Source organism: Lontra canadensis, unplaced genomic scaffold, assembly GCF_010015895.1.
Source record: "Lontra canadensis isolate GAN:19392208 unplaced genomic scaffold, GSC_riverotter_1.0 scaffold6, whole genome shotgun sequence".
In the NCBI taxonomy this organism is placed as follows: Eukaryota; Metazoa; Chordata; class Mammalia; order Carnivora; family Mustelidae; genus Lontra; species Lontra canadensis.
Genome location: NW_022631000.1, coordinates 16275195 through 16289005, shown reverse-complemented (window position 1 = coordinate 16289005; position 13811 = coordinate 16275195). Strand labels below are relative to the sequence as shown.

The 13811-nt window shown below is 39.9% G+C and overlaps 1 protein-coding gene across 3 annotated transcripts in view; it reads left to right on the top strand.

Moving 5' to 3' along the window:
• The first annotated feature begins 4360 nt into the window (after window positions 1–4360).
• The window catches only part of LSAMP (limbic system associated membrane protein), a 650629-nt gene continuing 641178 nt past the window's right edge, over window positions 4361–13811 (top strand). The window contains exon 1 of one of the 3 annotated variants that reach the window (XM_032852273.1): window positions 4361–4969. In XM_032852273.1, the coding sequence (XP_032708164.1) occupies window positions 4815–4969 (155 nt within the window). In that variant the 5' untranslated portion in view covers window positions 4361–4814. The remainder of the gene's footprint in view (window positions 4970–13811) is intronic. The other 2 variants (XM_032852274.1, XM_032852275.1) reach the window with 2 other exon arrangements.

Genomic DNA, 13811 nt, shown 5'->3' with positions numbered 1-13811 from the left:
GAGGACCTAAGCAGCAGCTCAAGGACCTCAAAGACTTTATGAAAACTTGGACAGATCCAAGTACTGATACTTACCAAAACAGAATGAATGAGCGAAGAAGCAGAAGACAAGTGTGGTAACAATATACCACAAAGGCATGAACGAAAAGTAAACCATGAAAGAGCACTTTTAATTGTGCAGACTACAGATTGAGTGAGAGTGCTGTAGTAAGGATTTAAACAATATTTAACTGACTTGAAGCTGATTGATTCTGTTAGGCAGGGAGGCGCTGGATGAAACCACCGTACTCAAAGGAGCCAGGTTCTGAAGGAGATTCACACGCGATAGTGCCATGCTTATGAACGTAAGCTGAGATACTTGAATATTGCTGAATTATGATGAAATCATTGAAAATGTCATAGCAGGAATCCTAAAGAGAAGTATTAACAGTTCTGCATTTCTAGTTCGTATGGAAATGCTAATTCCACTTACGAAAGTAAAGTACAGGCATGGCGTTATTATGATTAAGACCTTACAACTGTAGAAATGTAGAGTGGTACATTAATAATATTATAGACATGTTTAGCATAAAATGCAAGCAATGTAACTAAATTAGTTGTACATTCCAGGCTGCATCTGGATTTCCTGTGAGCCTGTTACATTACAAAGCTAAACAGAAGAATAAACCTTTCATGCTTCTTAGGGTGCTCAGACGTTAGCCAGTTTTTGTTTTTCCTGCAGCATTTGTCCCTGGAGAGTGCCAGAATCTTCTAAAGCCTCTTTTAGAAGGCAGTATGTTATTTTAAAGTAGTAGTTAAGATCATCTTACTTGGGTGATGATGGCTGTTTCACATGGCTAACAGCCATACTTGCCTCACAAATAACCCGAAAGTATGTTCATTTTTGCCAGCCCTCTTGGAAGAATGCATATAGTGGTGTACAGAAAAATAGCTTGTATAAATTTCGGTTACTTGTCTATTTGTTTCCTTCTTTACATTTCTTAGGAAAGCAAGCAGAGGAGTTCGTATTGAAATACATTTGGGGAGTGACCATTAGGATGAGATAAGTTAATATGTGTATATTTTTTATACATATATACACTATATATATCTATATGCATACATATATAGATATATATGTATATGTAGACTATTGGATTTATTAGAATTTATTAGATCTCACTGAGAGATCCTGGAGGCAAGAAAAGGAGTCCACAAGGGAACAAAAAGAGGAAAAACTCCAAGAGAACATAAAGTTGAAATCCAAGTCAATGGTACACTCACAAATAGATTTATTACCTTATAAATGATGGGACAAGCCATGTGAGTGGGCTTAGGCTTTCAGTCATTCCTTTATTCTCACAATCATCAATTATAGAGTGCTGCCCTTGTGCCAAGAGTTGGGTTAAGAAGTTGTATTTGAAGTGCCTCCTGGACATAAATTATAAATATTAAAGAATTAACTTACATATTAAACTTCATTTAATGGAAATTCTTCAAAATCCAGTATAAATTATCAGCCTAAATTAGAGAATTTTTAAAAAGTAATCTTCTTGAAAAAAAATAAAATAAAATGTAGTTGTCTTTTTGTGTTTTACTTCCAAGAAACATAGTATTTAGTTTAGCAAAAGTGACCAATAAATGGACTTTAATGAAAATATTTAAAAAAAAAAACCCTTTTAATTACATTACATCATTTCTTTCTATATACATCTGGCACTTACAATGTTGTCTTCTTAGTTAGGTTAGGCACGTCTATTCCATTTCTGATTACAATCCTGATTAACTTAATATATTCTTTTCTCAGAACGATTATAGTGACAAACTCCAGAGTTGATTGATTTGTTATGAATCCCACATTCCTGTTACTTTGGGGTGAATTATTTTCAACCCCAGTATGTTAATCTTTATGGTTAATGTTAATCCTACTGGTAATTTGAGATTACTTGTATAAACATTAGTCAGCAACCCTTATACAGCATCTCCAGCAAATCATATGCTACCATCCCACCATGCTTCCTTCCTGACCTGGAAAAAACCTCTTCATTTCTTCATTCAAAGTGTAGCCCAATGATACAAGAGGATACTGATGTTCTAGTTCCCATGCGGAGAGAGGGGTGTCTGGCCTCATCAATGGAAATAGATTTTCTGGTGGCCCCAGTCCTTCATGTCTTTATTTTCTTCCTCCTGACACTGGAGAAATACTGCTCACGCAAAGAAGAGGTTCTATCTAAGACTATCCTTCATCTCTAAAAGATCAGAAGAAGTCCACTGGGGATTGTTAAGCCCATTTGTGGGGGTGGGTGGTCTTTTCCCTGCAATCTCTGCATAGAGTTATGTAATCCAAGCATCTCCATTTGGCACTTGAAGTTCATTTTTCCATCGGTACTGGGAACCACAGGATTATGGGTTTTGACTTAATCATTTTTGTGACAAAAAAAATCCAAGTTTTAAACAGATGAGTTACAGATTAGGGGTGGAATATCCCTCGTTTATTATCTGGGCACTGCTTATCAGCACCCACACAGTGCAAAACACTTGAAAAACACAAATTTTTCCTTACTTTCCTCACATAATCTGTAAGAGTGCACTTACCTTTTTACATTGAAAAAGTTCAGCGGAGAAATTCTCTGAATTCTGGCAGGACAAGATAGGTGTCAAAACCGTAAATGTCTCTTTAGGGCTTATACTCTGATGGGACTTGTTAAGAATTCCTAAACAGGGGCACCTGGGTGGCTCAGTGGGTTAAAGCCTCTGCCTTCTGCTCAGGTCATGATCCCAGGGAACCTGCTTCCTCCTCTCTCTCTGCCTGCCTCTCTGCCTACTTGTCATCTCCGTCTGTCAAATAAATAAATAAAATCTTTAAAAAGAAAAAAAAAAGAATTCCTAAACATACTCTCTCTCCCACCCTGTGCCCTTGGCTAATCATTTGTGTAACTAAGAGGGGTGGACATAATATGTGTGCATATTTACTTATATATACTTGAAGATTTAGAGGAAGTTGTATAAGACCTGGAAATACTTGTTGCCTCCAAACAGGAAAAAAATGTTGCCCAAAGACAGGAGTAGGAAAGAGATCTACAATTCGCTCTGCACCATTCTGTACCACTTGATTTTTGCATCATGTCCATGCCTTAACTATTCAAATAAACAAAATTTAAAAAGAAAAAAAAAAAAGTCCTTGACTGGTCTACCCCTATCTTTTATCCTCAACATCAGTAGTGAGGGAGATATCTAACAGTGTGGGGCTGTCACATGAGTGACTAGCAGTGTTAGCCCCTTTGGTTCTTATCACTTGGCTTGACTCCTGGAGTAGAATGACAAATGATGGTAACCTGTCTTCCATTCGCACGCAGGAGTGCTGTATGTAGACTAAATGTGGTCCTATAAGTGACAAGCGTTCTGATATACGAATCTCCTCCTTACATATGAATATTTTTTGTGAAAAGCGTGCCAGTAGCAACTTAGGTAGGAACAGCAACATGACATTTAGACAGTAATCCTTAGTACCATTCCTCACATGTGGGACTGAGTGAGGGGTTCCTGGAGAGTGAGGTTGATTTAGGGATTGGGGATCAGCTGCTGAGGCGGGCACTTGGAAAAAACAAACCAGGCATTCACACTCCAGACCACTCAATACCAGCATTGTCTCCAATCCATCTTTCATAAGGGGGCTCCAGGAGGGGGAGGGGTTAAAGGAAGGAGAGAAAAGAAACCTTTTTAATCCTGTAAAAGAAAGTGCAGGAGAGAGGAAAGAATGAACAGGAGGTGAGTGTGAAAAGCCCGTGGCCAGGACTATTTAGTTTCTAAATCAACTTTGCCTTTTAATCTGAGCCTTCCCTGTCAAGTTTCTCCTCCGTTTTACATGCCCTATCCCATCTTTGGGCACTGGTGCCCCTCCACTCCCCGTGCTTTCTTATCCTTCTCTGGTTCATTCCCTTCATCTCAACCAGTTCGCCTTCTCCATGCCTTCTCTCCTTCCTGGCTCCTTTTCCTTTTTTCTCTCCCTTTTGCCCCCCATCCCTTCCCACACTCTTTCTCCCGTGCTTTTCCAGCCTGAGTCCTTCTCCTTCTCCCCTTTCTCTTGCACAGCACATCCAAGCTCCATTCCCTCTTCTTAAGGAAATCAGCCAGGCCTCAGATGGAGCTGTTGTCCTGACAACCTAAAGGCGCATCGGGCTTTCACTGAGGCTGGCTGCTGCTGAAGGGGGCAGTTGTGCAAAGCGAGGGGCTAGGCCGGAGGGAGGGCGGAGGGGATGACGTGGAGGGGCTGTTGAAATCCGCGGGGTGGGGGGGGCGGGGGGGGGGGCGAGCGGGGGGGGGGGGCTGGGGGGGGAAAAAGGGAAGGGGGGGGGGGTAGAGACTCTGGGCTGCTGCCGCTGCTGTGTGGGTTTCTTTACACTCCCTGGCAGGCTGGGTGCCGCCTCCCTCGCCTGCCTGCCCGCCCGCCTGGGAAAGTGGGTTAGGGAGGGAAGGAGCTCAGCTCAGACACTGGCAAAGGAGCATCCAGCCACACGGAGAAGAACACCTTCCTTTTGCAGCTTTCTCTTCATCTTTTCTAGAGGGTTTTATATTTGCACTCTCTCCTTTCAGATTGGGTTCGTTTGACTTTCCCCCCACCCCTGCTTGGGTTTTTATGCGGGCTTTGTTAAGTCTTAGAGGGAAGAGAGACTGAGCCAGGGAAAGAGAGGCAAAGTGGAAAGGAGCACAAACTGGCAAAGCCCGTTCTGCCTTGGCTGTTGATGAAAGCCCTGTGTTTGTAAAGCCCTCTCGGCGTGAGCAGCACGCACACACCCTCCAGAGTACACCGCGGACCTGCACCTCGGCGTGGCCACCATGGTCGGCAGAGTTCAGCCTGATCGGAAACAGTTGCCACTAGTCCTACTGAGATTGCTCTGCCTTCTTCCCACAGGACTGCCTGTTCGCAGCGTGGATTTTAACCGAGGCACGGACAACATCACCGTGAGGCAGGGGGACACAGCCATCCTCAGGTAGGGCTTTGGGGCAACTTTTCTGCTGTGCGCGAGTGTGTGTGTGTGTGTGTGTGTGTGTGTGTGTGTGATCTTCAACTCCAGATTCTGATGCTGCAGGCGTGTGTGTGTGTGTGCGCGCGTTTGTGTGTGTTGTGCATGCACACGCGCCTTTTACTGAGTGGCCCAGGTGTCTGCCAACAAATTTGAAGGGAATTCTGTTTCCCGTCAAGGACCAGCAACGTTGGTTAAATGTTATTTGGTTTCTTAGGACCTTGTTTCTCTTACCAAGAAAGCCCAACTTCACCTATGGTATTAGTGACATTTGGGCAGTATTCTTGCTTTGGTAATTTCCGATGCTTTGCACTCAAGAGTTTTGTTGGGGTTCTTTAATAGGGAAAGAAGAGTTGTTGAATTATGGCTCTCAGAGAGTGGTACACAGTACTGCATTCTCTATGCTGTGTGTGTGTGTGTGTGAGAGAGAGAGAGAGAGAGAGAGAGAGAGAGGGAATATATGCATGTCAAGGCTCTCGCCCTGCCCCAGCAGTAGTTCGGACTGGCGACTTTCTGTAAGGATCATCTAATTGACATCGAGGGCAATAAATCAATCTTAGAACTTTGGTTGGTTACTGAGCCTTTTCTGGAATGTGGATAGACACCAACACATGAAAGTACGGAAGAAAAAGAAAAGGAACTTGCCAAATTGCTGATATTTAAAAATAGGAGTATTAAGCGCAAAGGTTAGGCAAGAATTAACCTGGTGTAAAATGGGTATTTCATATTGATTATTCACCTTAAAGTCCCATCTCTGTGTGGCTCTGCCAAACTCTGAAATAAAATTTGGGATTGAAATCTGGACAGGGAGAGTCCCAGTCCTTGGGAGTTTGACCCCTCTAAGGGACAGTGAACTGCAGAAACTCAGATGGAACCTAGCTGTAATTCCATTTCTAAAAAAAAGCTTCAAGCTTCTTTTCCTGTGTTTCTCTTTTCTCTTCCCTTCCTGCACCCACTGCATATAACCCTAGTCTTTTTTTTCCAGCTTTCTTAAATTTCTATCAGATACCACCAAAAAAAAAAAAAAAAAAAGAATGAAAAAAAATTTTTCCTTGGAGATCCTTTAAAATCTCATTTTGTCCAAATAAAATGACCCAGTGTCAGTCTGTCCATACAGTTAATATTGCTTGTTGCGGCAATAAAAAACAGTAGACTACAGAAAGTAAACCTCTAATCTGTGTGCGAGGAGCTGATAGTGCATAAACCCTGGGGCATCAGGGAGCAGTTCTCTAGCAGAGCTGCCTACAGCAGCAAAGTTTTCTTTCCTTTCCTCAGAAATAAATTTGGTTGGCTGTCACAGTGTCCTGCTTTGGGATCTCTAGCCTTGTTAGAGAGGAATGTGTACGTGTTGTGTGTTGTGTTGTGTGTGTGTTGCTGCAGATTATAAAAACTAAGAAAATCCTAATGTGTAAGTGCTCTTTTCTTCGTTTCCTGAGCATTGAGTGATTATGAATCCCAAAGATCCTACTATCCAAAGCAGATTTTCCCTACCAGCTCTCCAGCCCTGTAAACCTGCATGTGTGATTTATCCACATGGAGTAGTAAGATTTATAGAGTAATTTATCTGTTTGCAAAGGGATTTGGATATAATGCAGAAAATGTTTTTTGCAAACACATAAGCATGCCATCTCAACTGCTAACATTCAGACTCCCTAACATCATTAACCCTTACTAGTGAGGCACTCTATATAAATTTATGCTATCCCCAGGAAGACTTGTTTTTGTGGAATATGAGACAGAATATAGGGAAAGCGAATACCTGGATGTGTAAGTTTTTATTTAAATGTCCATGAACTTTGTAAGTCAGCATCACCTGTATCTTAAGTTGTAGCTGTCAAAGGGTTAGATAAACATCTAAATGTTTATTCAGAGGAAAAAGAATATTCTTATACTTTCATATCGCCTATGCGTAGAAGTCTGTGTCTATGAGAGGTGTCTTATTCCATACATATCTACATATGATATAGATGTGCTTTCAAGTGTCTCTGGCTTAAAAGAAATGGAGTTTTTAAGCATTACACTTTAGTAGACATTACGGTGTGGAAATGGAGGGAGTGAGAAGTGAGAATAAATATAGAAGCAGTTATTCACTGGGAAAGAGAAGCTAGACAAACAGAGCATGCAGAGAAGTCACCTGTGAGAGTCCGTTGCTTTTCCAGACCTCACCTAATGTGCCCTCTTTTAAATTTCCTCTGCCTCGAACAAGGCTTTTATTTCTGGGTTGGTGGAGCTCTATCAGAAGTAACTATGGAGAGAGTTCCTTTTGTTTTCTTCTCTGACCTTCTTCTCAATCTCTTTAACTGAGCCCAGTAAGCTTTGTGGGTCAGTTTCCCAGTGAAGAATGGTTTTCTTGCTTTCTGTTTACAAGTCTAGCCTGGGAAATACTTGCTTCTACTTTATTTGTGACATTTTACTGAGAGCATGAGCTTCCAGGGGAGGAGAGGAAGGAGAACTTGATTCATTGGAAGTCACAGTAGACGTTTGGCACTGAGAAAGTGAAATGGCAAGGAGAAAAAAAAAAAAATTCTCTCAGTGAATCTGTGGCCCTGAATAATCTGAAATGTTAAAAGGAGACAAGGAAGGTTTGTAGTTCTGGTGGTCCAGTGACAGGAGTTTGGCTGACCATCCCCAAAACATTTACCTTTACTGCTTTACTCCCATGAAAAGAAAAGTATATATTTTTTGGAACTGATGCTCAATTTTGTATAATTATGATAGGAGATGAATTCTAGTCTTGGGTCTTACTTTGTGATTTCTATCTTTTTGGGGAAAACAACAACAACAACAAAAGACTATAGAGTGAAGGTAGCAGAACTAAATGGAAAGAAAAATACTCTCATATATCCCAACCTCACCCTGTTGTTTCCCAGCCAAGAATCTAGATATCCAGAGGTTTTTTTTTTAGATCCTTTAAGAGCTAAAGGAAACCACACACCATATTCTATCTCAGGGCACAGAATCAAAGTACCATCCGTAGACCAGTGGCAAGAGTGGCACGTGGGTTTCTTCCTAGATACTGAGCCAGAATGTGTGCATGCAGAGTAAAGTACAAGACCTACCCACAGGACTGGTCTTATGGGAGTGTCTCAGGTGTTTTTCTGAACAGAGCACACCTGCCACACTGCCACCCCAACAAGTGTAGGAATTCATCAATTACTGGACACATTTCTAGCACTGATTTTTCTAACTTTCTACTCTTGCACACAGGCTCACAAAGAGGTTCACCTCCTGGTTATTCTTGGTAGGTTGAAATCATGTGGCTCCCTTGATAAGTCAAAGGAAAAATGGAAATAATGTTCTTATCTAGCCTTTAAAATTTCATTTTTAACAGTCCCACTGACTATATTTTTAATATCAGTAGCATATGTCTAGAAAGATAATTATAAAATAATTGATCCTAACATATCTGCTCAAAAGGTAACTTTGTGAAAATGACATATTTATGCATATTTGTACATGCTGTGTAAGTGCATATATGATAAAATGCAGAGGTTTCATACTATCATGGGTTTAAATATTTTAAATTTGAGGTGTTGGAATTTTATTTATTTCACAGTTCTGACCCTATTTGATGTTTGTAAGATACTATAATACTTTTTATGGCGGTAACATTTTTCCCATTTAAATGTAAATGTACTTAATAGGAGTTAGGTATAAGAAATTAAATCTAAGTTCAACATAGCTAAGTTTTTAATTTTTCAAAATTCTGGGTCTTTATACTCTTGTTTTAACACTAGGGGAAAAAGAGGAAACAACACAAAAGATATGATTATTTGACAGTGCAGTCTGAATTTTGTGCAAATTTCAAGGGAAAAATGGCTTCTCTTCTATAAGGCATCTGGAACGCCTACATTTACAAAGAAAGTGTCAACACTCAAACATATTTCTGACACAATATGTGATTTTTCTACCACTTGTAATTCACTATTTGAAAACAAACTTTGTGGGCATGGGTCTTTGGGGGAAGTTTGTGACAATTATGAAGGTTTCTTTTTCTTGTGGCTAAATCACTAATCAACGTTTAGTGGTTATTACTGATATTTAAAGACACTTCATTTCACATTAAATCCTTTATCAAATATATTTGATACATGCTAGAGTATACCACACTATTCTCTTGTCTAGGAATATAGCATATTAATTACACTTTATAACATTGATGTGCCTGTGAATTCTATCGTTTGTTGTTACTTATGGACAGAGGAACACAGCAGCCAGGTCTCATGGGACAAATGTAATTTGTGATCATTTGTGTTTTTATAAATATGAAACACATAAGTATGTATACACACACCCCACATATGAAGGTGATTTTTCTGTTCTATGTCATCTGACTTTGAATGAATTATTTGTAGAACTGTGGAGTGAACAGCCAAAGGTGACTGACTTATCCACTAAATTAGCTGGTGAGGGTTAAACATTTGTGTTTCTTGAAGTTGGTTCTATATAATAGCACACTCAGGCCAAAAAAAAAAAAAAAAAGGATTAGTGCATATTTTTCTGTGGTCTTTTTTTTTTTTTTTTTTTTTTATTTTTTTTATTATTATTTTTATTTGACAGAGAGAGATCACAAGTAGGCAGAGAGGCAGGCAGAGAGAGTGAGAGGGAAGCAGGCTCCTTGCTGAGCAGAGAGCCCGATACGGGACTCGATCTCAGGACCCTGAGATCATGACCTGAGCCGAAGGCAGCGGCCTAACCCACTGAGCCACCCAGGCGCCCCTTTTTCTGTGGTCTTTGAGAGCTCCAGGTGCAAATGTCTGTAACTCATGTGATGGGAAGTTACCTATCTGTGTGCTGGTACCCCTTGCTGTTATCACTTAGACCTTAAAGAGTCCTTCTCTTCAGGCCATTACTTATGGCTTACCGCCATTTGCCCGGCTTTCAGATGTCTGGCTTGTTAGTTTGTACGACTCAGAAGACCTAGACTCTAATTTTGGATCCATCCTTGTATGCTACATGACTTTGAACAAATCCCTTAAATATCTGAGCTTCAGTTTCATTTATAAAATGCTGAAACTGCCTATTTTAGTGACTAGTTACTGTACAGAGTTGTTTTAAGAGGCTCAGAAGAGATAAAGTAGGGAAGTTTGTTCAGTTGTAAACTCTACACAAGCATAAAACTATTAGTCATTTTCCAACCACATTCAACCAGTTGTTTGGACTTTAAGGAGAGCTTTTGCTTAGACAGTGTTTCTCAAACTTGAAGGTATATCAGAAGGTGTACCAGGGATGCCTGTTATAACACAGATCGTTGGCTTCTACCTGCAGAGTTTTTGACTCCGTAGGTCTCTGGTAGGGTCTGAGGTTTGCATTTCTAACAAGTTCTTGACGATGCTAATGCTGCAGGACTGAGCCACACTTTGAGAACCACTGACTCTTGCTGCTACAATCGTGTTCTGCATATGCGTATTTTAGGTATCACACAGCTGCTTTTTAAAATCCCAGATCTCAGGGTCTATCCCAGACCTAACATGTCAGAATCTGCATTTTTAACAAGATCCTCAAATAATTCACAAACATCTTAAAGTTGGAGAAGTGCTGCTTGAGATGGTTTACAACCATGGCTGCGTGTTACAATTAGGTGGAGACCTTTCAAGAAATACTGAAGCCACATATACTCTACTTTCAGAAATTCTTATTGAATTAGTTTGGGGTAGAGCCTGGCATAGGTATTTAAAAAAAAATGATTCTGATATGTATATAGAGTTGAGAACTACTGCTTTACCAGTTGAGGAATCTCTTTTACAAAACACCTTTGGGGCAGTGCTTAATGGATATGTAGTGAAAAATTAAAGTCATGTTGTATGGCTTGGGAAGTATGGCAGCAGCAAAGATGTACAAATTGAATTGGAAGAGAAGAATGAGACCCTCATAGATCCATTTCTTTACCACACGATCCCATAACTACAATGTCATGGAAAATGGAGTGACTTAATTTTAATATGGATCCAATTTACATAGTATCTATTGAAATAGCATTAAAACTTGGTTTTTAAAAGATTATTGCTTTGTGTTCTCACTTCCATTTATATTAGGCAAGACATGGAAACACTTCTACTATGTCTTTTTTTTTTTCAGGGCTATCTCTAGGAAAGAAAATAGATAATACTTAGGCAAGGAAAATATCTTCAGTGATAACTTATTCAAACAAGCTTGTCACTTATGTTGCCATATATGCAAATATATGATTCACAATATGATAGCTACATGTTTGGGGACTTCATCTCAGTTTTACGAGGTGATCAATCTTTAGCTGAAACATAGGATCCCGTCTTTGTGTCATAGGTAAATACCGTCAAGGATCTAATAAGTTCAGAATGCTTAACAAGTACTCAGAAGACCTAGATCTAAATACCTGGAAATAATTCGACCTATTAAATAAGAATAACTGACAATTACTTGGCTTACTAGACAAGCTATTTTTATGATGATCAAATGACCTACTATGTATTACTGTTTTATAAAGTATAAAATGGCATAAAAGAGAAGCTCTTGTTAATAATTATGGTCATTATATTCATAGTAGGAAATAACCTTTAGAACATTAGGAAATTTGACAAAATGAGCTTTTCATTTTTATTTCTTTGATCGAGGTTGGCCATTTGTTCTATGTTTGTATCATTCCCCCCCCCTTTAAAGTCATTTAAAGTTACATGTATCCTAGAATATTAGTTGAGTTTCTTATCAGGAGTACAAGGTGAATGAACAATTTTTGGTAGTCACTTGAATCAAAACATAATCTCAAGTTAATGAGTGATTAACCTTCACAAAAGAAAACACTTTCCTTCAGATTTTATTAATTACTGTAGGATAAACTTGTGGAAATCCAGAGAAGGAAAGACCTTGGAGATTAGGCAATCCACCATCTCATTTTATTTATTTATGTATTTATTTATTTATTTATTTACTTACTTACTTATTTGAGAGAGAGAGAGAGTGTGTGTGTGTGCAAGCCAGGGCAGGGAGGGAGACGATGGAGGGGGCTGAAGGAAAGGATAATGAAGCAGACTCCCTGGCTGAGATCATGACCTGAGATGAGTAGCACCTTAACTCCCCCCACCATCTCATTTTAAAGTGATGTACCCGAGGGAGTGCCTGGGTGGCTCAGTTGGTTAAGTGTCTGCCTTCCCCTCAAGTAATGATCCTGTGTTGGTCTTCCTGCTCAGTGGTGAGCCTGCTTCTCCCTCTCCCTCTGCCCCCCTTCCCAGCTTGTTGTCTCTCTCTCTCTCTCTCACATGCAGGCATGTGTGCTCTCAAATAAGAAAAAATAATAAACTGAAGTAACCGAGAAGAGAAAAATTTAGTTGGTTTTCTAAAGATTCAAGTGATTCGAACTAGAATTCATGCCTCCTTGTTCTTGTTCAGAGATTTTTATTTCATAGTAACACTGAAGTTCTCTTCCTGGTTTTCATGCTATCTCATGATGTGCTATTTAAAATTATGCCAAAAGTGTCTTTCCCCTTATTCTTTTCTTTCTCCCCTCCCCCCTCTGTCTTTCCCTTCTCCTCCACTTGCTTCCTCTGCTGTCTCTTCATTTTTCTACCCTCTCTCCCCTTCTTTCTCTCTCATCTCTCCTCCTCTACCCTGTTCTTCCTTTCCTCTCTTCTCTCTCTCATCCCTGAAAATCAAAGCTGAGCCTTCCTGTGAATGATCCTCCTGCTAGTGCTGGTCAGAGAGAAAGTTTTCAGTAAATACTTTACCGTTTACATGCCAAATGTCATCTGTCATAAAAACATAGGCTTACTTTCTTCACTTGCAGCTTCCATCTTACGATATTTGCAAAGCCAGTCTTGTATTTGGCAGAACCTATATAACATTTTTTTTACATTTATTTTGTTTGTTTTTCTTTTTGTTTCTGGTACTCTGCCTCTTACTCAGATTTCTTATCTGAGTTCTTAACTCTTTCCTCCAGTATTTGACTTGGGTTCCTCAAACCTACTACCTCCTTATTGTCACTTACGACTTTCTACCTGGTTAAGGCTCCTATTACTTCTCCCTCTTGGAGACACTGATCAGGATGATTGCATAGTGAGATCATGGTTCAAGACTTAGTTTTCAGCCTGTAGCCCATCCTTTACATAACCTCCAGGGGTGCTCTACACATTGTAATCATTGTAGATTATACTTAAAATCCTTTGAGAAAGGTAGAACTTATTTTCTATGTGTACACAATTTATTTGGGGCTAACAATGGGCTGATTGTGGTCACTGGGAGGAACTGGACATTGAGATAGACCAGTCTCTTGGGATGGTGGAGGCACTGGATGCTAAGTTCCTCTACTAATGCCTAGGGGGTTTCTTGTGTGTCATATAGAATGAGGTTTCATAAAGCTTTCTTAGCAGGTGAGCCAAGGGAGGTCCAACATGTTGCATGAGAAGAACTCACAGTCAGCCCTATAGATAGGCAGGCAGGTATCACAGGGAAGTATGTCAGCTCGTATAGAGATGTAGCCACAAGGCAGAAGCTCAGAACAGAAGAGAGTCTATGGGATAAGGGCTGGCTTACACATGTCCTTAGTAAAAGGGACTTAGACCCCAGACACACTACCAAGATAGCTACCTTGGTTGAGCGTACAAGCAAAGCTCTGTATCAAAGCTGTTGTAATCAAGGGGTAATATGAAGATAACTCTCAGAGCACCAAACTCCATCTTTTTAAAACTTGTTTGGGATCATAAAACCTGATTTAGTGAGGTGGGGAAAAGATAGAGCTAGAGGTCTGAAATGAGGTAAGAATTAACACTACTTGCTTTTCCTTGACTTAGGAAATTTGCTAGAATACATCGTTATTTTACTTAATCCTTTCAGATCC